Below are 27798 nucleotides of genomic sequence, written 5' to 3'. Positions count from 1 at the left end.
ACATGTAAATATCAGTGTTTTCCAGGGGTTCAGGGAGAAGGAGGAAGGGATGAATAGAAGGAGCACAGGGGATGAAAAATTATTCTATATATTATAGTGGTGGATACATGTCATTATATATTATACATCATATATATACGTATCAAAATCCATAGACTGTACAGCAAGAATGAATCCTAAGGTAAACTATAGACTTTGGGTGATGTGTCAATGTACATTTCATTATAACAAATGTACCACTGTGGTAGGGGACGTTGATAGTGGAGAAGACTATGCATGTGCAGAAGCCAGTGGTTTATGGAAATTCTCTGTACTTTCTCCTCAAATTTTTCTGTGAACATAAAACTGCCCTAAAAAGTAAAGCCAAAAGAAGCTAGTTGCAGCCCGTGACATCTTTATAGCCAATTTTATTATTTTTTTAAGACTTTATTTATTTGACAGAGACACAGCGGAAGAGGGAACACAAGCAGGGGGAGTGGGAGAGGGAGAAGCAGGCTTCCCTTGGAGCAGGGAGCCCCAAGCAGGGCTCGATCCCAGGACCCTGGGATCATGACCTGAGCCGAAGGCAGACGCTTAACTAAGGACTGAGCCACCCAGGTGCCCCTACTTTACTTTTTTTTTAAGATTTTATTTTTAAGTAATCTCTACACCCAACATGGGGCTTGAACCCATAAGCCTGAGATTCTCCATGGAACTGAGCCAGGTAGGCACCCTTGGCCAATTGTATTTTTAAAGAAATGAGAAAGGTATGAATTTAATGTTACACACGCCTATCTTTGAAAAATTATAGGTGACATTTACTTTTATTTTATACATATTTTCTAATTAGCATAGATTACCTATGTAATCTTTATTTTTTTTTGTAATCTTTAAAGGCCAGGTTTTTTATTTGGGGATAAGCGGTAGTTATAATTCATAACCCTTTCTGGAGAAAATGAATGGTTCAGACGCGGGATTATCGCCTCCGCCGGGAATTATCTCGGTCAGGTTCTTGCCACCCGCCAAACTAGGAGAAGACCTTCCAGAGAGTCCCCAGAGCGGCACGCCCAAAGGCTTATGGGAAATGTAGTCCCGGCGTTCTATAAACCACCCCTCAAGAGGACCCTGGGACGGCGAGCAGCCCTTGCATCTGCGCATGTGCAATGTTGCGAGCGCGCTGGTGGCTGCCCTTCCCCCACCTCCTGCCGTGAGTGGGTGACAGGGCCCCGGTCTCCGCGCGTCTTCACCGACCCGCGCCGTGACCCGGCCTGGCACCGAGCCACAACTGGAGGCTGTGCCCCTCCAGGTATGAGGGGGGTTGCCACGCAGCTCCGCGGGCCTTGAGGGCCGAGGGGAAGGAGATGAGGGATGGGCTCCTATCCGCGCGGGGTGGGAGCCCAAACTTCGGCGACTCGCAGGCGGCGGTGACCCTCGGGGCGGCGTCAGGGGCCGCCCGGCGGTGTCGTCGGCGCGGGGCTAGCGGGGCCCGCCTGGCCGGACGTGCGGGGGCGGAGACGGCTGCGAGGGAGGGCGGCGGCGAGGGCTCGCCTTCCTCCCTTTGTCAGGAGAAGCGCCGCCGACCGGCCGCAAGTGTCTCCTGCCGCTCGGGAGCGAGTCCGGAAGCCCGCACGGGCGCGCGCGTGACCAGGCCCCGAGGGCGCGGGGCGAGGCCGGGGGCGGGGCCGGACACACCTGGCGGCGCCCGGAAGCCGTGTGCTGCGTGCCCGAGCCTCGCCAGGTGCAGGGAGGCAAGAAAGCCCCCGCGAGTTGCCTGATGCCGACGGCGTGCCAAATGAGAGCTCTGACCTTTTTGCGAAAGCCTTTAAAAGCTAAATCTTCCTCTGATCCTGACATCTAGCCGGTGACGCCCCTGTATCTCAGTTGCAACTGGAGGTAAAACGGAGGCTCGGATGCAATACCCGAGATCATACGGCCAGCCAGTACTTATGTGTGAATGGCACATGTTTTTTCATTTGCCTTTTGATTTTGCTCACTGGTAGTTTAGCCATGCAGGCGTTTTGAATTTCTCTGTCGTTGAATTTACTGCTCTTCCCCTGTACGACATCCAGAAGCCTTCACCACTTTGAGATTATGCAAGTTGACTTATGATTCCCACTGTACTTTGGAATCGGTTGTATTAAATCTGTCTATACTTTTATGATGATCCTATTAATGGCTGCATTTAATTAGGGGGAATGGACTCCTTTATGATGTTGGGGCTTAACTGCAGGCCTTCCCAGTGTTCAAGTTGGCATTATTAAGGCCCTTGATAACCTTAATTACAAAAGTTTGTTATTTTTCTCTATTTTTTTAATATATTATTTATTTATTTGACAGAGAGAGAGAGAGGGAACACAGCAGGGGAAGTGGGAGAGGGAGAAGCAGGCTTCCCGCGGAGCAGGGAGCCCGATGTGGGACTGGATCCTGGGACTCCAGGACCATGACCTGAGCCAGAGGCAGACGCTTAAGGACTGAGCCACCCAGGCGCCCCTCTCAACTTTATTCTTATGTCGTATTTTATTGCTATTGAAGACTTAATCATTTTTCCATTATTTCATGTTTTTTTCTCGTTTTTGTTGATATTTTCCACTGTTCTTATTTTGTATATTTGGGATTTCTCCTTTTTGTTTTCGCCTCCTTAATTATTGTAGATAACAGTTATTTTTATTATTAAAGAATAACTCTTTAATATCTATAGCATCTATAGTAGTGTCTCCTCCATCATTTTTTTTTTAAGATTTTATTTATTTGTTTGAGAGAGAATGAGAGAGAGAGAGAGCACGAGAGGGAAGGGGGTCGGAGGGAGAAGCAGACTCCCTGCCGAGCAGGGAGCCCGATGCGGGACTCGATCCCGGGACTCCAAGATCATGACCTGAGCCGAAGGCAGTCGCTTAACCAACTGAGCCACCCAGGCGCCCCTCCTCCATCATTTTTGATACTGGTAATTGGTGTCCTTTTTTTTTTTCTTTTGGCCAGTTTGCCTAGAGGTTTTTTCAATGTTATTGATCTTTTCAGATAACCAGCTTTTGGTTTTATTGAATTTCTCTGTTATTTTTCTGTTTTGAAGTTTTTTTTTTATCTCTATGCTTTATTATTTCCTTCCTTATGTTTGCTTTGGGTTTGATTTCCTTTTCTCTTTCTGATTTCTTAAGGTGGAAGCTGAGTTCATTGATGAAAATCTTTTCTGATATAGTTTAATGCAATGTTTATTTTTTATTTTTATTTTTCGAGATTTTATTTATTTGTCAGAGAGAGAGAGAGCACAAACGGGGAGTGGCAGGCAGAGGGAGAAGCAGTCTCCCTGCTGAGCAAGGAGCCCAACGGGACTCGATCCCAGGACCCCGGGATCATGACCTGAGCCAAACACAGACGCTTAACTGACTGAGCCACCCAGGTGTCCCTAATGCAGTGTTTATAGTTACAGTTAATACAATTAATAGTTTAACGCTATATTACTACTTTAGGTATATCCCTCAAATTTTGATGTGTTGTGCTTTCATTTCCATTCAGTTCTATGGTTTTTTTAAGGTTTCCTGGTGACTTTTCACCCCTTGGTTATTTAGAAGTCTGTTGTTTAATTTCCAAATATTTGGAAGGAAGGAATTTCCAGATCTCTTTCTATTAATTGATTTCTAGTTTAATTCTGTTTCAAAGAATATACCTTGTTACAGATTTCAGTTCTTTAAAACTTGAGGTTTGTTTTCTGGCCAAGAATGTGATCTATCTTAGAAAATTTTAATCCGTACTTTAATGACTGTTGTGCTGGTGGTGGTGGAGTCTTCTATAGATACGAAATGGGTCAGGGTGGTTGATAGTGTGGTTCAATTCTTCCGTATCCTTACCGGTTTTCTGTCTACCTGTTCTGTCACTGAGAAGAGTATTGAAGTCTCCAACTATAATTGTGAATGTATCTATTTTTTTCTTTCTGTTCTGTCAGCTTTTGCTTCTTGTATTTTGAAGTTCTTTTGTTAGGTACATATGCATTTAGGATTGTTAGGTCTTCTGGTCCTTTGGCACATTTATCAGGTGTTGTCCATCACAGTGACATGTAATATCACTGTCTCTGGTAATATTCTGAAGTCTACTCTGTTTTATATTAATATAATCACTCTAGCTTTCTTTTGATCAGTGTTTACAAAGCATATCTTTTTCATCCTTTTACTTTTTTTTTTTAAGATTTTGTTTTAGAGAGGGAGAGAGAGAAAGAACGTGTGGGGAGAGGGGAAGCACAGGGAGAGGGGTAAGCAGACTGCACCTGAGATCATGGCCTGAGCCAAAGCTGAGAGCCGGACGCAGACACCTGGCAGCCACAGACCGAGCCACCCAGGCGCCTCCGTCCTTTTACTTTTGATCTAGCTATGTTTTTATGTGTCCGACTGCTTATAAACAGCACAGACTTTGGCCTTGCTTTTTTTTCCAGTTTGACAACCTCTGTCATTTCTTTGGTGTATTTATAGCAATTATCAGCATGGTTTGATTAAAATCTACTGTCTTGCTAGTTTTTTCTACTTGTCCTGTTTGCTCTTTGTTCCTATTTTCCTCTTTTTCTGACTACTTTTGGATTAGTGGGTATTTTTATGATTTCATTTTTTTTTCTCCACTATTGGCTTATTTATACCTCTTAAAAACTTTTTTTTGTGGTTGCTCTAGAGTTTACAGTATACATCTGGAGTTAATCACAGTGGACCTTTAAGTAATATTATATTGCTTTATGTATAAGATCCTTATGACAGTATACTCCCAATTTCATCATCCCATCTTTTGTGCTCTTGTCATGTATTTTACTTTTACATATGCCATAAGCCCACAAAACTGCTGCTATTTTTTGACAAATCAGTTATCTTTTAGAGTGATTAAAAGTAAGAAAAAGTTTCTTTGGGGCGCTTGGGTGGCACAGTTGGTGAATCAACTGACTTCGGCTCAGGTCATGGTCCCAGGGCCCTGGGATCGAGCCCCTCATTGCGTTGCATTGCATTTGGTCGCGTCAGGCTCCCTGCTCAGTGGGACGCCTGCTTCTCCCTCTCCTCCCTGCCGCTCCCCCTGCTTGTGCTTTCTCTGTGTCAAATAAATAAATCAAATCTTAAAAAAAAAAGTTTCCTTTAGAGTCATCTTTAACTACTCCCAGAGATCTTTATTTCTTTATGTAGATCCAGATTTTTGTCTCATATCGTATTCCTTCTACATGAAGAACTACTTTAAGTATTTCTTGTAGTACAAGTCTACTGGTAATGAATTCTCTGTTTTTGGTTGTTCAAAAAGGTTTTGGTTTCAGCTTCATTTTTTGAAGGATATATTTGCTGGGTATAGAATACTGGGTTGATAGTTACCCCCCCTTTTTTTAAGATTTTATTTATTAGCACATGAGAAGGGGGGAGGGTCAGAGGGAGAAGCAGACTCCCTGCTGAGCAGGGAGTGCGGGACTCGATCCTGGGACTCCAGGATCATGACCTGAGCCGAAGGCAGTCGCTTAACCAACTGAGCCACCCAGGTGCCCTGCCCCCCTTTTTTTAAGTACTTTAAAGATGTCAGTGCATTATCTTCTGGATTGTATAGTTTCTAATGAAAAATTGGCTGTGACTCTTTTTTTTTTTAAATAATTTTTATTGTTATGTTAATCACCATACATTACATCATTAGTTTTTGATGTAGTGTTCCATGATTCATTGTGCATAACACCCAGTGCTCCTGGCTGTGACTCTTTATCTTGGTCCTCTATATAATGTGTCAGTTTTCCCTCTGGCTACTTTCAAGACTGTCTCTTTAACCTCAGTTTTCAGTGGTTTTGAATATGATGTGTTACGTATGATTTGGCTTGGTATTTATCCTGTTTGGATAAATTATTTGAGCTTCTTGGATCTATAGTTGGTATCATTCCTTATTTTTTAAAATTCGCAGTCATTATGTCTTCAAATACTTCTGTTCCATTCTCTCTTATCTTCTTGGGATTCCAATGACATGTTTGTTAGGCTGTTTGATACTGTACTACAGCCTTTTGATTCTCTATTTTTTTTTAAGATTTTATTTATTTATTTGACAGAGCACAAGTAGGCACAGCCCCAGGCAGAGGGAGAGGGAGAAGCAGGTTCTCCTCTGAGCAGAGAGCTGGATGCGGGCCTCCGTCCCAGGACCCCAGGATCAGACCTGAGCTGAAGGCAGCCGCTTAACTGACTGAGCCACCCAGGCGCCCCTGGATTATCTATTTATTTTTCATTCTACTTTGTGTTTCATTTTGGGTAATTTCTTTTGACTTGTCTTTAGAATTACTGAAACTTTCCTCAGCTTTATTGAGTCCACTGCTGAACCTGTTGAAGGTATTCTTTCAACTTTGTTACTGTGCTTTCTGTATTTTCCGTTTGAGTTTTTTTTTTTTTTTTTGCAGTTTCCATCTCTTCTCAAATTTCCCATTTGTTTATTCATGTTGTCCACTTTTTCCATTAAAATTTTTAAAAGATGAATCATAATTGTTTTAAATTCCCTGTCTGATATTTTCATCAGCTGAAGCTTGTGTTGATTGCTTTGTCTCTTGATAGTGGGTTGTCTTAGTCTTGCCTTTTCTGGTATCTCATAATGTTTGACTGAAGGTGAATGTTGACAGCATGATCCTTTCTGTCCCTTCTCTTTTTTTTAAAGATTTATTTAGGTGTGCCTGGCTGGCTAAGTTGGTTAAGCCTCCAACTCTTGATTTTTGGCTCAGGGTGTAATCTCAGGGTCATGGGATTGAGCCCTACGTCGGGCTCCATGCTCAGCTTGGCGTGTGTTTGAGTTTCTCTCTCCCTCTGACCTTCTGGCTTGTTCTCTGTCTCAAATAAATAAATAAATCTTTTTAAAAAGAATTGATTTATTTTAGAGAGAGAGAGACTATGAGTAGGGGAAGGGGCAGAGGGAGAGAGAGAGAGAGAATCTGAAAACAGATTCCCTGCTGAGCATGGAGCCCAACGCAGGGCTTAATCCCAGGACCCTGAGATCAGGACCTGAGCCAAAATCAAGAGTCGGCTGCTCAACTGACAGAGTCACCCAGGCACCCCTTTTCTGTCCGTTCTGAAGAGGCAAGGGACTATCCCAGTAGGTGGTGTTTTCCTAAGTGATGTGTAAGGCTCTGTAAAGAAGTCATTGTAGGGGTTCCAAGGCAGGTCCAATCATTAATAACTATCTTCCTTTTTCTGTCTTCCAGTTCTGCCTTCATAGTTCCCAGGCTTCACCCAAAAACTGCAAAAAATGAACAAATCCCAGGTGAGTTGATTGTTTTTCCCAATTTTATTTTTCAGTGCATCTGAGGAAGTTTATAAGGACCCAGAGAATGAAATAGAAAGGCATAGATGAGTAAAACTCAAGGAAAACATAGTAAGAATGCTTGATCAGTACCAGCAGCCAAAAAGCAAACAAGTTGTTTTGAATTGAGTATGAGTGTCATCTCCTTGGTTCTCTGGTATTAGGTCTGAATAAATTTTATGGACCTTCATATAGATGGTGTTTTGGACAACATCCCCACACACAGTGGGTTTATCAGTTTGTCTCTGGTTATTTTATGTAGCATTCTTCACTGCAAATGCAGGGTTTTATGTGTATTTTATTTTTTCAATCAAATTATCATGATGCCAAAGAATTCAGTAAATCTCTGGGTGTGTATTTAAATTCTCCCCCAGCCTCCATGAGTACCACTGTCATTCCTTTCTTGAGTAGCTTTCCAGAGTTTATATGTACATATTTTCACAAGTATAAATATAGGTTATTATAAGATAGCATATTAATCATGCTGATTTGTTTATAAAGATTTTTTATTTATTTGAGAGTGTGAGAGAACACAATCAGAGGGAGCGGCAGAGGGAGAGGCAGGCTCCCCGCTGAGCAGGGAGCGGATGTGGGGCTCCATCCCAGGACCCCGGGATTATGACCCAAGCTAAAGGCACACGCTTAACCACCTGAGCCACCCAGGCATCCTGTATGAGTTTTATTTTGTTTTTAATTAATAGACTTCGGGGCACCTGGGTGGCTCAGTCGTTAAGTGTCTGCCTTCAGCTCGGGTCATGATCCCAGGGTCCTGGGATCGAGCCCTGCGTCAGGCTCCCTGCTCCGCGGGAAGCCTGCTTCTCCCTCTCACACTCCCCCTACTTGTATTTCTCACTCTCGCTCTCTATCAAATAAATAAATAAAATCTTTAAAAAAAATTAATAGACTTCATTTTTTTAGAGCAGTTTGAGTTTACAGAAATGTGAGCAAAAAGTACAGAGTTCCCGTATACTCCTTCACTCCTTCTACACAATACCCTGTTATTAGCAGCTTCCACTAACGTGGTATACCTGTTAGAATTCATGAGCCAGGGGTGCCTGGGTGGCTCAGTCGGTTAAGCGTCTGCCTTCGGCTCAGGTCATGATCCCAGGGTCCTGGGATTGAGCCCTGCATCAGGCTCCCTGCTCAGCAGAAGGCCTGCTTCTCCCTCTCCCATTCCCCCTGCTTGTGTTCCCTCTCACTGTGTCTCTCTCTGTCAAATAAATAAATAAAATCTTAAAAAAAAAAAAAAGAATTCATGAGCAAATATGGACACTTTAACTAAAGTGTATAGTTTACATTAGGATTCATTCTTGGTGTTATACAGTCTATGGATTTTGACAAATATATGACAAGTATCCACCACTATAGTTTCCTAGAATAGTTTCCTGGCCTAAAAATCTCCTGTGCTCCATCTGTTCATCCTTCCCTCCCTCTCCCTGAGCCCCTGGAAACCACTGATCTTTTTACTGTGTGCATAGTTTTGCCTTTCACAGAATGTCATATAGTTGGAATCATACAGTATGTAACCATTAGTTTCTTTCACTTAGAAATATGCATTTGAGGTTCCTGTATATCTTTTCATGGCTTGATCATTTCTTTTTACCACTGAATAATACTCTTTTATATGGATGTACCATCATTTATTTATCCATTCACCTATTGAATGGTTGCTTCCAAGTTTTGACAGTTATGACAGCAGCTACAAACATTCATGTGCAGGAGATAAAATAACTTACTTGAATAAGTACTAAGGAGTGTAATTGCTAGATCATATGGTAAGGGTATGTTTAGTTTTGTAAGAAACTGCCCAAGTGTCTTTCAAAGTGTCTGTACCATTTTGCATTCCCATGAGCGACGAATGAGAGTTCCTGTTGCTCCACATCCTTGCCAGCATTTGGTGCTGTCAGTGTTGTGGATTTTGGCTGTTCCGATAGGTGTGTAGCAGTATTTCATTGTAATTTGCAATTCCTTTATGACATGATGTTGAGCATCTTTTCATATGTTTATTTGCCATCTGTATATTTCCTTTGACGAGGTGTCCGTGAAAGTCTTTGGCCCATTTTTAACTCAGGCTGCTTTCATATTGTTGATTTTTAAGAGTTCTTTTATATATTTTGGATACCAGTCCTTTTTCAGATATGTATTTTGCAAAGATTTTCTCCCTATCTGTGGCTTGTCTTTTCATTTTCTTGATTTTGTATTTTTATCACTCAATAACATATCTGAAGTCTTTCCATATCAGAACGTAGAGTTTCCTCATTTTTTTTAGAATTGTGTAATGTAACATATATACAGAGGAGTATTTAAAGCGTTGTAATACTCTCTATACACATTATAACAATGTGTATAATAAATATGTATGCCTTAAAGAATAATAAAATGGGCACCCATGTACCATACCCAAGTTAAGAAATAGAACATTCTCTGAGGTGCCTGGGTGGCTTAGTCAGTTAAGCGTCTGCCTTTGGCTCAGGGCATGATTGCAGGGTCCTGGAATTGAGCTCCACATCAGGCTCCCTCTTCAGTGGGGAGCCTGTTTCTCCCTCTCCCTCTGCCCAACCCCCGCCTCATGCACACACAGGCTCTCTCTCAAATGAAATAAAAATTAAAAAAAGAAATAGAACATTCTCTGTTCCTTATGATACATTCTATGATTCAGTCCTCCTAGTAGGTAGCCACTATCTGGATATTTTTGTGAATTATTCTCCTGCTTTCTTTAAAGATTTTACAGCTTTTCTATATATATCCCTAATCAATATAAAATTCAATTTTGAGAAACTGTAACTGGAATTTATATTACATTGTTTTGCATAATTTTCTTTCTCATTGGTGGAGTTCTTTTTTCTTTTTCTTCCAGACATTAAGATCTAAAGATGTCCTTTTATGCACCCGTGTTCCCTTTGCCAAGACTTGGGTGTTTTTTGTTTTGGGGGGTTTTAAAAAAATTTATTTAAATTCAGTTAATTAACATATAGTGTATTATCAGTTTTAGAGGTAGAGTTCAGTGATTCATCATTGTGTATAACATCCAGTGCTCATAACATCATGTGTCCTCCTTAATGCCCATTACCCAGTTACCCCATTCCCCCACCCACCTCCCCTCCAGCAACCCTCATTTTGTTTCTCATAGTTATGAGTCTCTTATGGTTTGTCTCCCTCTCTGATTTCATTTTATTTTATTTTTCCCTCCCTTTCCCTATGATCCTCTGTTTTGTTTCTTAAATTCCACATATGAGTGAAATCATATGATCATTGTCTTTCTCTGATTGACTTAGTTCGCTTAGCATAATATCCTCCAGTTCCATCCACATCATTACATATTGTAAAATTTTGGGTTTTTGTGGCTGAGTAATATTCCATTGTATACATATACCACATCTTCTTTATCCATTCATCTCTTGATGGACATCTGGGCTCTTTCCATAGTTTGGCTGTTGTGGACATTGCTGCTATAAACATTGGGGTGCAGGTGCCCCTTCAGATCACTACATTTGTATCCTTTGGGTTGTTAATCATTGTTTTTTCAAGTTACATTAGCCAATGTTAACTAAAGAGATGTAACCAGTCATGCGTTATTGGTCATAGTCTAAAATGATACAGGCTTACTGGGGAGCAGTATGGCAAAAATGATCAAGTAAGCATAAGTCTAGTTGTGTCTAGAAATTTTACTGGTGTTGGATAAAGGTTTCTAGGAGAAGATGAGTTGAATAGAGTCTGAGTCATAGTCTGGCTTCAGCTTTTTGAGAGTTTCCAGAAATCCCATTTGGAGAAGTCATTGGCAAGGTCATGAGAAACATAGGGCTCACATGGTTGGGCCATCTGGCAGGGTCAAAGTGTGGATCAGGTATTGAATGTCTGGTAGAAATATAATTAGAGCAAGTGGGTTGCTCTGTATTCTTTGCTTCTTAGCTCACTGGTCAACTGCCCACTCCCAGGAGTAGATCAAAGCAGAACACAAGAAGAAGTGAGTGTCCTCATCTGATCCAAGGCAGACTGGTATGGAGGGGAGAAAGAGTTGTCATCAGCACATGTTCATAACAAGTCAAACCAAGTATGGAAAAGAATCTGGTCCAGGTTCACCCAGGCATTCTGCCCTCAAGTTAAAAAGGTGGTACAATGCAGTAGGCATATTGTTTGTGACAGCCTTCAAAATGCCTGCTTTTGAATCACACTGTTCCGGTCTCTATGACAAGCAGTTTGGTATCAGTAGAGAATCCCTGCCATCCTGCATTCTCTTTCACACTTTTCCTAGGGATTTCCTTCACCTCTGATATTGATCGTTTCCTTGCCCCTTCCCATGTCTTTGTCTTGTTTGGGTGACTATTGTTTTACTGGAATACATTCTCCAGTATCTTCTTAAGAAAGGGTGTGTGAGAGATACGTTTTTGTAGACTTTGCATTTCTGAAAATGTCTTCATTCTGTTTTGGTACTTGATTGATAGATAGTATGAATATGTATTTGTCCCTTTGTTGCTTTAGTTCTGTCTGGTTTTGCTTAATGTAATTTGAAGCTGTGTTATTGAATGCATTTGCATTTATGATTGTTCTGTCTTCCTGATGGACTTACCCTTTTATCATTTTGGAATGCCCTTCTTTATCTGTGGTTATAGAAATATAACCATACCTACCTTTTTATGATTAATGCTTTTGTGATGTATTTTTTAAGTGGTTTCTGTAGGGATTACAGCTTATATACTTTACTAATCATCCTGAATTAATATTATACCACCTCAATATTATCTAAAACAGTATACATTATATTGCAGTGAATTCTTGCAGCTTTTATCTCTATATATGCCTTTATTTTACCTTTTTTTTAAGATTTATTCATTTGAGAGAGAGAGTGCACACCATACAAGCAGAGGGGAGAAGCAGAGGCAGAGGGAGAAGCAGACTCCCCACTGAGCAGGGAGCCCAGCATGGGATTTGATCCCAGCACCTGGAGATCATGACCCGGGCCAAAGGCAGACACCCAACCATCTGAGCCACCCAGGCAACGCCCCTACTTTACCTTTATTTTGAAAATACTTTCCCTGGGTATAGAATTCTAGGGTTTGTTTTTTCTTTCAGTACTTTTTTTAAAATTTTTTTAAAGGTTTTTTTATTTATTCATTCGAGACACAGAGATACAGAGAGAGAATATGAGCAGGGGGAGAAGCAGGCCCCCGGCTGAGCAGGGAGCCCGATGCAGGGCTCGATCTTAGGACCTGGGATCATGGATGACCAGAGCCAAAGGCAGACGCTTAACCATATGAGCCACCCAGGGGCCCTTTCTTTCAGTACTTTAAAGATGACATTCTGTTTTTGTCTCACTTCTGTGATTTCTATTAAGAAATGAGTCTTCATTTTTTTTTTTCTTGAAGGAAAGGGATCTTTTTCTTTAGGCTACTTTTAAGATATTCTCTTTTTCTCTGGCACTCACCGGTTTGAGTATGATGTGTCTAGGTATGATTGTCTTTGCATTTATTCTGCTTGGGCTTTATTGAGTTTTTTGGATTTGTGGTTGATGCCATCTACCATATTTGTAAAATTTTCAGCTATTAATCTTCAAATATTCTGTCCCTTTTTTTTTTTCCCTCTTCTTGTGAGACTACACTTTACTCTTTTTTGGTTTTGCTTTCAGCATTTTAAGCGTTAGACTTTTTGGCCATACCTCATATTTCGTATTTTGAGTTTTCCTCCAATTTTTCCTCTGTGTTAGTTCAGACACCATCTTACTGGCCTGCCTTCAAGTGCACAGTTCTTCTGCTGTGTCATGTCTGCTATTAAAGTCTGTACAGTGAGTTTTTAATTTCAGTTAAAAACTACATTTTGCAGTTCTGTGATGTCCATTTGCTTCTCTTTTGTAGATTCCAGTTCTTTATTGAAATATTCCCATATTTTTGTCTACATTATCCATCTTTTTCTCTGTATTTTTTTTCTAAGTAAACTCTTCCCCCAACATGGAGCTTGAACTCATGATCCCTAGATCAAGAGTCACATGCTCTACAGACTGAGCCAGCCAGGAGCCCCTCTCTGTACTCTTTTACATAATACTTTACAGTTAATCTGAAGTCTTATGTAGTAACTCTAATCCATGGATTATCTCTAAATATATACTGTTGACTGTTCACCTCTTGTTTCTTGTCTTAACACTGCTTTTTCTGGTTTTTCACATATTTTCTAGTAATTTTTGTTTATTTGCTGGACACATGTATAATACATAACTCCCTCTAAAGAGTGTTAAATTGTGTTTTGCCAATAATGTAACTATCTGGCAGAACAAAACTATTGCCATCTACTAGTTCTCCTAGAGGCTTGCCCTACGTGCACATATTAGGAGCTACCCAGAGATCTGAAGTGAATTTTTATGCAGAATTTTAGAGCCCCTTCTCTATGTCTTCTTTATGTTCATTACCTTGCCCCCAAATCTCAGTTGCTTTGCAGACCCACATGCTAATTTTTATTTTTTTCAGTGTGGCAACAGTGCCACTTGCTGCTTGGGTTCTGTTCTTCTGTGCTACCGTTTAGAGAAAATACCGTTAGGGACATTTTTGCTGTGTATAGAATTCAAGATTGATATTTTTTTTTTCAGCATTTTTATCATTGTGCTCCCCTTATGTTCACTGTTCTTGCAATAATTGTAGCCCTGCGATGGTTGGTCTTCAGTGCCTGCAAATTATTTTATATATTAGTCCAACTTTTATTATTGTTTTTCTCTCTCAGAATTTTATTTTTTTAAAGATTTTATTTATTTATTTGAAAGAGAGAGCATGAGCAGAGGGAGAGGGAGAAGCAGGCTCCCCGCTGAGCCAGGAGCCTGATGCAGGGCTCGATCCCAGGACCCCAGGATCATGACCTGAGCCGAAGGCAGACACTTAATGACTGAGCCACCCAGGCGCCCCTCTCTCAGAATTTTAAAGTGATTGCTTTTCACTGTTGTAGGCATGAAGTCCAAAGGCCTTTCTCCTCCCAGAATGTGATCTTTCACTTCTCTCCGGAAACTTGTAGGCTTTTCTCTTTGTACCCAGTGTTTTAAAATTTTCTGATGATTTGTTTTTTAATTCTGTTTGCATGATAGTTCATAATGTACTTTTTCTCACCTTATTTTGTTTGGTTTTGTCAAGTGTGAAAATGCAGAGAAATACAAATAAAATTGTATTAGGGTTGAGCTATATGAAAGTGCAATATTTGTATGTCACAACAGTTGAATGGCATCAATTTCAATATGGCTCAACCTAATAACTATCAACCTATTACAGTATCCAGTAGTTAAGACTTAACATCTTGGTTTATTTGCTTCCGTACTGTAGGTATATATAATATATATACACGCATGCACACACACACTAGGGAGATAGACTATGTATATATAGATAGATAGGTGTCCTGTATATGCCATGTATATATATATATATGTAAGTTTTTGTCTTCATGTTACACAGTTTCTATTGAATTCTCTTAGTCTTTCTCATTATCATGGTTCTGATCTCCCTAGCAGGCTCTTGTTACTCCAGGTATTAAGTCACCTTATTCAATGCTAAAATCCTCTTGACCATTAAAGCTTGTCTCCTCACTTTAGAGGTAGCCAGTATTATAAGTTTTGTGCGGGTATATCCACTTCTCTCTTTTTTTCCATACTTTTGTATGCATTAATTAATATAGAATTTATAGAATTTGGGGTTTGTGGCATATATGTATTTTTGGAATTCTGTTTTCACTAATATTTTAATTATTGATGTTCCTGTGCCAGCTTTTGTGTGCCTTTTGTTTTGAAGCTTTGCTATTTAAGTTTGCCTCTTGTAAAAAGTATGTGGTTTTTTGGGGTTTTTTTAATTATCTGGGGGCATCTGGGTGGCAGAGTTGGTTAAGTGTCATACATCTGACTCTTGATTTCAGCTCAGGTCATGATCTCAGAGTCATGAGATCAAGCCCCATGTAGGGCTCTGCACTGTGTGGAGCCTACTTAAGTTTCCCTTTCCGTCTCCCTCTGCCCCTGCCACCTCTAAAATAAATAAACCTTTAAAAACAAAACTACTCTGAGGATCTTAACCTTTTATTAAATGTTTATTCTATTTTTATTTTGATTACTGATTTTCTTCCTCTTGACACTTGTAGCACTTTTCTTCCTCTACTTGTCTGTCAAAATACATTTCCATTTTGGGATGCCTGGGTGGCTCAGTTGGTTAAGCTTCTGCCTTCAGCTCTGGTCATGATCCCAGTGTCCTGGGATCAAGTCCACATCGGGCTCCTTGCTTGGCGGGGAGCCTGCGTCTCCCTCTGCCTGCCGCTCCTCCTGCTTGTGCGCTCTTTCTCTCTCTCTGACAAATAAATAAAATCTTAAAAAATATATATATATATTTTAAGATTTTATGTATTTATTTATTTTAGAGAGAGAGTGGGGGAAGGACAGAGGGAGAAGGAGAGCATTTCAAGCAGACTCTGTGTGAAGCCCAGTGCAGGACTTGATCTCAGGCCCCTCAGATCATGACCTGAGCCGAAACCAAGAGTCAGACGCTTAAGTGACTGAGCCACCCAGGTGCCCCTATTTCCATTCTTTTAAAGGTTTAGCTTGGGCGCCTGGGTGGCTCAGTTGGTTAAGCGACTGCCTTCGGCTCAGGTCATGATCCTGGAGTCCCGGGATCGAGTCCCACATCAGGCTCCCTGCTCGGCAGGGAGTCTGCTTCTCCCTCTGACCCTCCCTCCTCTCATGTGCTCTCTCTCTCTCTCTCATTCTCTCTCTCAAATAAATAAATAAAATCTTAAAAAAAAAAAAAAAGGTTAGCTTACTCCTTTGGTGCTTATATTTTAAACAAAGTTTAAGAAGTTAATTACAATTTATATTTTCCATACACACACAATACTTTCTCTCTGCTACAACTCCCAGATTGCTGGTCCAAAAATTAGTTTCAGCTAATTATTTAACACCTCCTTCCCACATCCCCTATGTGCTTATTTTAACAACATATTTTGCTGACTTATTTGCTTCCTGATGCTTTTTGCATCCACCTGACTCTTGTTAGATTTAATTGTCTAATTTATGGTTCTCATCATTTTATAGTAGTAAAATTACCTAACACTTACCTGACATTTAGTATTTAGTAGCCATTATTTTATTTTATTTTATTGAAAGATTTTTATCTATTTGACAGAGAGTGAGTGAGAGAGAGAGCACAAACAGGGGGAGAGGGAGAAGCAGACTCTCCACTGAGCAGGGAGCCCGACATGGGGCTCGATCCCAGGACACTGGGATCAGGACCTGAGCCGAAGGCAGACGCTTAACCTACTGAGCCACCCAGGCGCCTCTAATAGCCATCATTTTAGATCAGGTTGTTAAACTAATGCCCATGAACCAAATGGCCTTCAGCTTTCTTTTTGTATGACCCACAGCTAAAAGTGTTTTCTATGTTTTTTTAATGGCTGGGAAAAAAATCAAAATAATAGTATTTCATGGTATGAAAATTATATGAAATTCATATTTCTGTGTCCATAAATCAAGTTTTATTGGAACACAGCCATGCCCATTTGTTTACATATATCCTATGCCTGCTGTCACAGTACAATGGCAGACTTGATTGCTTGTAGTTGAGACTACATGTGGCCTGCAGAATCGAAAAGATTTACTACTTGGACCTTTATAGAAAGTTTGCCAATTCATTCATTCAGCACTTTGAAGATATTCTGTTGTTTTCTGGCTTACGTTGTTTCTGTCGAAAAGTCAGCTATCTGTCTTATTGTGCCTTTGTAGGCAGTGCATCTTTTTTCTCTGGGATTTTTAGTAGTTTTATGATGTAAATAAATGTGATTTTCTTTGTATTCTTGGGGTTGATAGTGTTCAGTGGTCTGGTGTGTGAACTCTTTTGGAAAATTCTAAGCCATTGTCTCTTTCAAGTATTGTTTCAGTTGCATTTTTTCTCTTGTACTGGGACTCCCAACTGCAAGTATATTAGGCCTTTTTAGTTTGTCCCAGGTGTCTTTTAGTCTTTTTGATGTTTCCCATCCTTTGTCTATTTCAATCTAGGTTCCTTACTGACCTATCCAGTTTTCTCATCATCTTTTTAGATGTGTCTGACCTCCTGTTAAATCCAGTTACATATTTTTAAAATATCTTTTCTAACATTCTTTTTTCCTGTTCAATTTTACTCTGTGGTGTTCCTTTCTTTTGTGGGAGGTTATGTGGCCGATGACTTATGCCTGGGTGATGATGAATCACATTGTATGTCTCTACTTACATTATGCTGAAAATGTGGAGATGGTTTCACTTATACTTATTTCATGCTGAGAAGCTGAGTAACCACTAGTAAAACTGGTATCTAGATACAAATTTATTGTCAAGTACAAATATAGCCAGAATTGATCTAGGAATCATGTAGATTACAAACTGAATAAAAAACATTTTTTTTAAAGATTTTACTTATTTGCGAGAGAGAGAGAGCACATGAGAGGGGGGAGGGTCAGAGGGAGAAGCAGACTCCCTGCTGAGCAGGGAGCCCGATGCGGGACTTGATCCTGGGACTCCAGCATCATGACCTGAGCCGAAGGTAGTCACATAACCAACTGAGCCGCCCAGGTGCCCTAAAAAACATTTTTAATAAAGAGACAAGCATACTAGAGCATGCATGACATCTCAGGAAAATGAGCCAGATATTAGGATTTAGCACATATTACCAAAATCTACACAATCTGACTTGTGAACAATACAGATGCTATATTATTTTGGCTGGCTACTTAGGATGTTGCTATAGGAATTATGTAGCATGTCTTTTCAGGAAGAAGAAGATAAAGAAAAACAAAGTTGAATACTCCATTCAATTTAGCATTTTTTTTTTTTTTTTTTTTTGTGCCTAACATAAACTCATGTGCTTTGTGCTAACCGGAATATAAAAAAAAGCAAGGTACAATTTCTGGTCTAAAAAATTTTAGCATCTAGTGGGGAGAATGGAAGGAATATGACACACTTAACAAAAGAAAGCAAGGCAAAACTGCCACAAGAGATAGAAACAAAATACCCCAGGGTTTAAAACCGATCAGGGGGGCGCTGGGTGGCTCAGATGGTTGAGCGTTTGCCTTCGGCTTGGGTCATGGTCCTAGGGTCCTGGGATCGAGTCCCACGTCAGGCTCCCTGCTCCTTGGGAGCCTGCTTCTCCCTCTGCCTCTCTCTCTCTCTCTCTGTCTTTCATGAATAAATAAATAAAATCTTAAAAAAAAATAAAATAAAACCGATCAGGGACTCAGAATATGGAAGGATCACATCTGAGTGATCTAGAATGTGATCTTACTGGAAAGATCTTTGCATAGAGAGGACAGCCATGGGAAGGAGGGATGGAAAAGAGATTTGAATGATGTTGAATACTGAGCTAATCATTGTTTATTAATTTTCAGTAGATAATGATTGTATCTACTCAAGGTAATCGTGTACTAGAGCTATTTAGAAAAATGATGTTAGCTTTAGAATGTGAAGTAGATGAGAATAAGGGGAGACAAAATAAGAAGAGGTTTTTGTAATTGGGTTTTCAGTGGAAACAACAAGCAAAGCAAAGACTTGAGGGGTTCTCTAGCTTACCTATCAGGGTGAAGAATGATCTTGCTTTTTGTGTCCCTAGTACTTAATTTAGTCCCTTGGAAATTTCCTAATGATCCTGTTTTTCGAATTGTAATTTCAGAAGTGATCTGATAATAAGAATAAATATTTACTACTAGGAAAATGTTGGCTCTGGGATTGTTGACCCTCCGTGGCCTTGATCTCTCAGGCATGACCCACCACTTGTATTCTCTGCTCCCATGCCAAGTGGCTAAAGAATTCTCGAAGATGTCATGAAATAATGCTGATTAGGCTACCTGCAGATTTGTTCAGTATAACTAGGTCATTTGTCGTACTCAGACCTTTATGTCATTTTTTTCTTATTTTCCCAAGGCTAGGAGTTATGAATGGGAGATGGTAAGAAGTCAGTAGGGCAAGGGTTTTAAAGATGGTGACAAGTGTAATCTAGATTTTGGAGGTATGGAATCTTACAGGGGCAGTGACAGTTGGGAAGAATCACCAAGGCCTAAGGAATCAAAGGTCGTAACTGAAGATGAAAGATACATAGATTCAGAATAGAGAGAATGTGAATAGGTTAAAGAAGATTCTTGTACTTAAAAGTAAATTGGGAGGTGACAGTTTAGATGTATAGACAGTCCCCAGCATAAGATTGTTTAACTTAGGATTTTTTTTTTTACTTTACAGTGTTGTGAAAGCAATACACATTCAGTAGAAACTGTACTTTGGATTTTGAACTTTTCTTGGGTTAACAGTATGTGGTAGGATATTCTTGTGATACTGGGCAGCGGCAGAAACCACAGTTCCCAGTCAGCCACACAATCATGAAGGTAAACAGCCAGTACATTTAAAACCATTCTGTACCCGTACAACCAGTCCGTTTATCATTTTCAGTACAGAATTCAATAAATTACATGAAATATTCAACACTTTATTATAAAATAAATAGGCTTTGAATTAGATGATTTTGCTTACATGTCAGCTAATGTCAGTGTTCTGAGCATGTTTAAGGTAGGCGAGGCTACGATGTTCAGGGGGTTAGGTGTACTAAATGCATTTTCCAACTTACGATATTTTCACATTATGATGGGTTTATCAGGATGTAACCCTGTCATAAGTCAAGGAAGATCTAACAGTTTGAAGAGGTGAGGAAGGGATATTAAAAAATGATCTGCTTTGGATATCAAATATGCTAGGCACACCTCTCCTCATGGCCATAGGCTTTTCCCCCCAGAACACGAAATTCATTCCAGATGGAAACTATACTGTCTTGACAAGTCTTTGAAGTCAATCATGTTTGACATCCCTTTTAATGCTATGGTATCAAAATTGTGTTTTATCAACAATTTTTGGGGTTTTCTGTTTGTATAGAGTATGGAAAACAGCACTGTGAGAAAAAAGAATATTCACATTTGATGGTGGAGTCATTTCTAAATTATTTTAACTTGAGGGCGCCTGGGTGGCTCAGATGGTTAAGCGTCTGCCTTCAGCTCAGGTCATGATCCCAGGGTCCTGGGATCGAGCCCTGCATTAGCCAGAGTCTGCTACTCCCTCTCCCTCTGCCCCTCCGCCTGCTTGTGCTCTCTTGGTCTCGTGCACACACACACTCTCTCTCTCTCGCAAATAAAATTTTAAAAAAAACCTTGTTTAAAAAATAAATTATTGTAACTTGAGTCAAAGTAATGTGCCACAGGTTTATCCCCCTCATTGGTCTAGCAACCATGCAGAAGTTCTTACTGTACTTATCGTTTAGCCAAGTGGATGTAGATGAATAAAATCCATATAGCCACCATTCAGGCCAAGAAATAGAAATTAGCCCGGATTCTTGAAGCTCTTGTGAAATCCTCCCTGTGTAGCTGGAATTAGTTCATTTTCATTGCTTTATAGGACCCAATTGTTTTAATATACCACAAAAAAATCTATTTTTTTTAAAGATTTTAATTATTTGACACAGAGAGACACAGTGAAAGAGGGAACACAAGCATTGGGAGAGGGAGAGGCAGGCTTCCCGCTGAGCAGGGGCCCGATGCGGGGCTCGATCCCAGGACCCTGGGATCGTGACCTGAGCCCAAGGCAGACACTTAACGACTGAGCCATCCAGGTGCCCCCCACAAAACTATTGATGAACATTTGTTTTGGGGCTTTGGGCTCTTAATGTAAAATGTGACTGTGAACATTTTTTTTTTTTATCTTTTGAGGTACAGTGACATACAGGATTATTAATTTCATGTGTACAGTGTAATGATTCGATACTGGTATATATTGCTAAATGATCACCTCAATGAGTCTGGTAAACATCCATCACCATACATGTTACAATTTTTTTTCTTGTGATGAGAACTTAGCAACTTTCGAATATACAATACAGTATTGTTAACTCTAGTCACCATGCAGCACATTACACTCGTACATCTTGTCTTATACTTGGAAGTTCGTACCTTTTGACCTCCCTTCCCCCATTTTGCCCACTCCCTACCCTCCACTGTAGCAAACAGTTTATTCTCTGTATCTATGAGCTTGGTCGTTTTGGGCTTGTTTTCGATTCCACATGTAGGTGAGATGATACAGTATTTGTCTTCCTCTGACTTATTTTGCTTAACATGATACCCTCAAAATCCATCCATGTTGTCACAAGTGACCAGCTTTTCTCTTATGTCTGAGTAATAATAGTCCATTGTATGTATGTGCCACATTTCCTTTTCCACTCGTAAGTCCTTGGACACGTAGGTTGTTTCTATATCTTGGCTGTTGTGAATTAGGCTGCAATGAACATATACATATATATATATATATATATATGGGAGTGCATATTTTTTTTTAAGATTTATTTTTGTGAGTGAGAGTATGTGCACGGGGGTGGGGGGATGAGCAGAGGGAGAAGCAGACTCCCCGCTGAGCAGGGAGCCTGATGTGGGGCTCGATTCCATGATCCTGAGATCATGCGTGAGCCAAAGGCAGACACAACCATCTGAGCCACCCAGGCGCCCTGCATGTATCTTTTCAAGTTAGTGTTTTTGTTTTCTTTGGACAGATTCTCAGAGGTGGAATTGCTGGATCATGTGGTAGTTCTGTTTTTTGAGGCAGCTTCATACTGTGTTCCTTAGTGGCTATACCAGTTTACCTTTCCACGAACAGTGCAAAAGGGTTCCCTTTTCTACACATCCTTGCCAACATTTATTCCTCTTTTTGATAACAGCAGGTATGAGGTAATACCTCACTGTGGTTTTGATTTCCATTTCTCAGAGATGATTAGTGATGTGTTGAGCAATCGTCTCATGTACCTGTTGGCCATATGTAGGGCTTTAGAAAAATGTTCAGATCTTCTGTCCATTTTTTAATTGGATTGTTTTGCTGTTGAGCTATGAGTTCTTTGTATATTTTGGATATTAACCCCTTATCAGATGATTTGCAAGTATTTTATCCCATTCAGTAAGTTGCCGTTTCATTTTGTTGATGGTTTTCTTTCTGTGCAGAAGCTTTTTAGTTTGATGTAGTTCCACTTGTTTATTTTTGCTTTTCTACCATTTTTACGGCTTGGATATGGTAGAGAGATATCTATATATGCCTGACATTTTGTCTTATAATTTTAAGTTCCTCTTCTGCCTTTGTATATTTAAAGCATTAATTAACCCTTTAATACTATCTGGTTTGATACCACAGAAGTACCTATAATACTATCTGGTTTGATACCACAGAAGTACCTATATAAGCATCCTCTCTACCCTGGTAACATTCAGTACTGCATTATTTATGTATTTATCTCCCTATACACATTTTCAGAGAACAGTGTTTGATTAATCTTCGATGCCTGTCACATATGATAATGTCAGAGGTAGAGGGGAATCTAAATAAATGCTTTAACTATTATTAAAAATAGTTTGGAAACATAAAACCGTGAAGATGTAGAGTTGGTGTTCTGGTGAATGACTGTTTTATAAAAGGTAAGAGTAAGTTTTCACATTATTTCTACATTATCAAATGTTGATCATTTCAGAATGAATAGCACTATGCCATTTCAGGGATCTGTTTCATTCACGGATGTGACTGTGGACTTCACTCAGGAGGAATGGGAGCAACTGGACCCCTCACAGAGGATCCTCTACATGGATGTGATGCTGGAGAATTATAGCAACTTACTGTCAGTGGGTAAGGACCTCTTTCGGGTGTAGCTTAGTGTTTGCCTACCTTTTGTGTACTTCCTCCCGTACCAGCAATTCTGAGTTTCTGAATTACTGAGTGGTTTTGTCCTTCAGCTTCAGTTGTTAAAGCTGAGAGAGAGTGCAGACTCTGAAGTTCTCTCTATCTTCTTTATTTTGGGGATTTCTGAAGTCCAAGCAGTTAGGAGCTATGTTCCATTAGCAAGTTATCTGATAGTGTCAAACCAGATGTGATTTTCAAGCAACAGGAGGAGAAGTATAGAAAGCATATTAACAATTGCCATTTCACAGTTTTCTAGGGAAGATGGCAAGAGAGGGAAGGAAAACCAAGCCAAGGGAAGTAAGATCCTAGGGGTCATGAGTGGGTTAAAATATTTTTAAATATTTTTTAAGAAGCAGTTTTTCAGGTCCCCAAACCTTTAGCCATGGCCAAGACCAGATATAACCGGTATTGCTCAGATCTCCGAATCATACCTCCAATTATGTCTGTCCCTGCTTTTTTCCTGTTTAACTTTTGTATTTTTCCCTCACACTTGGCATTGCCTAACCTTTCTTAAACCTTTGTGATTAGTATTGTCAGTTTGCCAGAATGGTGACTGTGATATTTTAGGCATGGAATTCGTGTAATAGCTGTATGGGGAAAAAAATAAAAACCAACAACAAATTTTTTTTTTTTTTTTTTTTTTTTTTTTTAGTGTAAGGGCGCTTTGTCCTAGACACAAATGGCAGCAGGCTCACAAGAGTCAGGAATGACCAGGACCACATAGATGAAAATAAAGGTTATTAAAGGTCTAGCTCAAGGTTGGATAAATCTGATCCTTAAGATTTCTTTCAAATGAAAGCAGGGACAAGACTGGTTTAGAGAAGAAATTAAACATGTTAGGAGAAAAATAAGATACTTCAGTAGAAAAAAGTAGTGAAACAAATGATTCTGTCTCAAGGATCTTGGACCCTTGGATTAATTTCATCTCCCACAAAATGGGAGTCCTGGATCTTGTCATCCACTTGCAGAAGTCATACTTTAGAGATTTGGATCTTTACAATAGGATCAGCTCTGGGGACCGGTGAGAAGTATTGGCTTTAGGAAGTTGCGTGGCAGAAATGAGCAGAACGTGGTCATTCAGAGCCTAGGGGGTAGTTGCTAAGCTCAGATCAGCCTAGGCCTTTTTCCCTTAGCACAGACCAAGAAAACAAGCAGATGAAGATGTTGACTGTTCAGTGTCCTTGAGGACAATTCTGAATCTCCTTTGTCCCCAGACTTGCCACATCATTTGTGCCCTGTCTGCTGTCCTTTTCTTATTTTACCCTTTAGGGCCATTCTGTAATCTGGCAATGCCACTTGCGTCCATTGTCAGTTTCCACTTTTTTTTGCCAGAGGCTTTTTTTTTTCTTTCAAAGTTTAAGAACTAGGCAAAATTTGCATTGGAGACTTTTTAATACTAGAAAACTGGATCCCGCAATGAAGAGGCAGCCCCACAATAGAACATTTGTGGAGACTTCACACTCTCTAACAAACATTATAGAGAAGGGGCTGACAGCGTTTTTCATGTGCTCTTTCCTAGAGGTGTGGAAAGCTGACGACCAGATGGAGAGGGACCACAGCAACCCAGATGAGCAGGCGAGGCCATTTATCATTTTTAAGAACCAAACCCCAATTGAGGAAAGAGGTAATCTCTTTGGAAAAACATTTAATCTGAGCACAGATTTTGTTTCTTTAAGGCAAGTACCCTATAAATACGACTTATATGAAAAAACTTTGAAATCGAATTCAGACTTACTTAATAGTAATAGAAGCTATGTAAGAAAGAGAGCTGATGAGTGTAACGGATTTGGAAAAGCACTCCTCTATCTGAAGCAAGAGAAAACCCATAATGGATTAGAATACTCTGAATATAACAAAAGTGGAAAAGTCTTTAAAGAAGCCATTTTTAAACATCAGAAAATAAGAAATTTGGTACAACCTTTTATTTGTAATTACTGTGACAAAGCTTTCTCCTTTAAGTCACTCCTCATTAGTCACAAGAGAATACACACTGGAGAAAAACCTTATGAATGTAATGTATGTAAGAAAACCTTCTCCCATAAAGCAAACCTCATTAAACATCAAAGAATTCATACGGGGGAGAAACCCTTTGAATGTATTGAATGTGGAAAAGCTTTCACCCACCAGTCAAACCTCATCGTACACCAGAGAGCACATATGGAGAAGAAGCCCTATGAATGCAGCGATTGCGGCAAGACATTTGCCCAGAAATTTGAACTTACTACACACCAGAGAATTCATACGGGAGAACGACCCTATGAGTGTAATGAATGCGCAAAAACCTTCTTCAAGAAATCCAACCTCATTATACATCAGAAAATTCACACAGGGGAGAAACGCTATGAGTGCAGTGAATGTGGTAAGTCCTTCATCCAGAACTCCCAGCTCATCATACACATGAGAACTCATACCGGGGAGAAACCCTATGAATGTACCGAATGTGGCAAGACATTCAGCCAGAGGTCAACCCTTAGATTGCATTTGCGAATCCATACGGGAGAGAAACCATACGAGTGTTCTGAATGCGGGAAGGCCTTCAGCAGGAAATCCCGGCTCAGTGTCCATCAGAGAGTTCACCTGGGGGAAAAGCCCTGAGAATGCAGCCAGCCAGGACCGTGGAAAGCCCTTCCACCCCAACCCTTGACCATGGGGGAGAAACCACACGAAGGTACTGAAGGAACATGGAAATTCATAGTGAGATACAATCCATCACATCAAAAAACATGTAAAAACAGGGTCCCCTCAGAAGAGTGTTATACCCAAAGTTAGATATGATGCTCAGCTAAAGAATATATATCAGCATATATCCAATTGTAAATAGACATGCTTATTAGTTGTATTACAGTGAGCTTTTACAAATCTTGAGTTACTCAAGAATGAAATGTTCTGGTCAGCAGCATAAAGGATCAATCCCTTAGGAATTTAGTGGTTACGTGTGATCCTTAGATCGACACATGTAAATTTAACACAGTCACTGGGAGTTTGAAATTCTTGTCCTCTGACAGTTGGGATACGAATAAGATTTTCCATGCTAAACATAGCGTGTTTTTAGTACCTTTCCGAGCCAGTATGCATTCCACATGAAATAGGTAACAGTTTCCGTGGCAAACGGCCTGTGTTTTCTCCTACTGCTCGCTGGCATAGAGAGTCGGTCTGACCATCGTTATTCTGCTGCCTCTTCAATAAACAGAAGACAATGTTGAAGTTTTAACTTGCTTTTGGGGTTGCTAATCACATCAATATGTAAATGAGCCATAATTAAGAGGGGATTTTGAGAGTGCAAGAGCACTGTGGGCCGGCACTCCGTGCATGCCCCAGCTGAAGAGGCCCTGTCTCTAGCGCACAGTTGTTTTGCAGTGGGCTGTTTACATACAAGTGCATGTCTTTCAACACAGTGTGTAACCCAGAAACTACTTGTACTTTTATTTTTGTGTTTCCCTATTTCTCAATATTTTATAAATTGTCTTACGAAAAAGTAGGATGTGTATGTGGTTCACAAATGTTACATTTTAGAGACTTTAGAGAAAAAATTTAAACTGTCAGTAAATGTCTTACTGCCTTTTAAAATGTCCATGTGCACAACACACTTTAGAAACGCGTTTTTGCCCACATTCTGTTTAAGGGACGCATTTCCACTGCCTGAGTTTCACGGTCGTCAACCAAAAGCGTCTCCCTTTGGAACTTCAGTACACAAACACCTTAGAAGTTAGACTTTTCAGTGATCTCTCCATCTGTTTAACAATTAACCTAAAAAAAAAAAGCTTTTTTTGCATAACTCAGAGGCAAACCATCTTAGTATTGATTTCAAATTCCCGTTTCTCTCCTGATCAGTCATAAATCACACACTAGATTTGTCACTGGCAACTGTAACTGGCCTTTCTCTTCCTTGTTTCTGAATGTCATTGATGTGCTGTGACTATATATGAATGTGAGTGACTTTCTGAACGGGTTTTACCAGAACAGCTCTAGTCCAGTAAGTCTTTGTCTTTCTAAATTGTCATCTTGTCTACTACCAGCAAGGAAGCAGGGGAAAAGATTCATCTCATACACTGCTGTTAGAAATGTGTAAAGTGTGACTCTCAACATTAAGGATACACAGACCCTTCAGGAGTCTCACTCCTGGGAATCTATCCCTAAGAAAAGATAAAGTGCCAGTACTTAAGATTATATGTTTATCAATGTATATTGTATTTTTTGATAAGGACAAAAAAGGAAACAATGTGAATAACCATCAGTAAGAGAATGATTGAATAAACTGCAGTAAAACTATACCATGGCTGGATGGTATTCCATGGAGAAGAATGTGTAAGCGCAAATGTTTCCAGGTCAGACGAGAAGGGGGGGCGGGGGGGAGAGAGGGTTTGTGTGCGTACAACACATTTCTAAAATAAAGATCTAAGTATATGTGTTTGTATGATTTTATGGTCCTGGATAATAAAATTCTCTATCAAAAAATATAATTACCATTAAGTCTAATGGAAAAATGTTGCATGCATTCCTTGGTCCCTAAATTAAGTCATTTATACTAAAACATAACTCACTCGTAACACAAATTATTCACTCATAACACAAGTTAAATAGTTAACACTAGCTAACATAAGGCAGGCTCTCTCTAAAACGGCTGTTTTCTGTTCTCAGGCTCCAGCTTTCATAGCTGTATGGAATGCTTGAGCCACTGTTCTCCATGAAAACACATATTTGACATTCATTGTTCACACAAGGAAATCTTTAATACAAAAAAAAAATAGTAGAGACACAAAAACCCATCAAGTCATTTTTACAAGGTCGTTATTACAAATCAGCAAATTACAAATGGTTTGAGAAGACATACC

At 39.9% G+C, this 27798-nt stretch overlaps 1 protein-coding gene across 8 annotated transcripts; it reads left to right on the top strand.

The window, feature by feature from the left end:
* The first annotated feature begins 1146 nt into the window (after nt 1-1146).
* On the top strand, nt 1147-27302 carry ZFP1 (ZFP1 zinc finger protein). 8 transcript variants are annotated; one of them, XM_027620068.2, is made up of 5 exons: nt 1202-1285; nt 6238-6290; nt 7151-7209; nt 22786-22912; nt 24486-27302. In XM_027620068.2, exons 3-5 carry the CDS (start codon nt 7195-7197, stop codon nt 25559-25561), a joined length of 1218 nt encoding a protein of 405 aa, XP_027475869.1. In that variant the 5' UTR covers nt 1202-1285; nt 6238-6290; nt 7151-7194; the 3' UTR covers nt 25562-27302. The 8 variants fall into 8 exon arrangements, with proteins under 8 accessions (XP_027475868.1, XP_027475869.1, XP_027475865.1 ...); XM_027620064.2 differs by having other exon boundaries at nt 22761-22912; XM_027620067.2 differs by lacking the exon at nt 6238-6290 and having other exon boundaries at nt 1147-1285.
* Nucleotides 27303-27798: the final 496 nt, after the last annotated feature.

The sequence above is a fragment of the Zalophus californianus genome, chromosome 17 (assembly GCF_009762305.2).
Source record: "Zalophus californianus isolate mZalCal1 chromosome 17, mZalCal1.pri.v2, whole genome shotgun sequence".
NCBI lineage: Eukaryota > Metazoa > Chordata > Mammalia > Carnivora > Otariidae > Zalophus > Zalophus californianus.
This window is presented reverse-complemented; position numbering and strand designations above follow the sequence as displayed.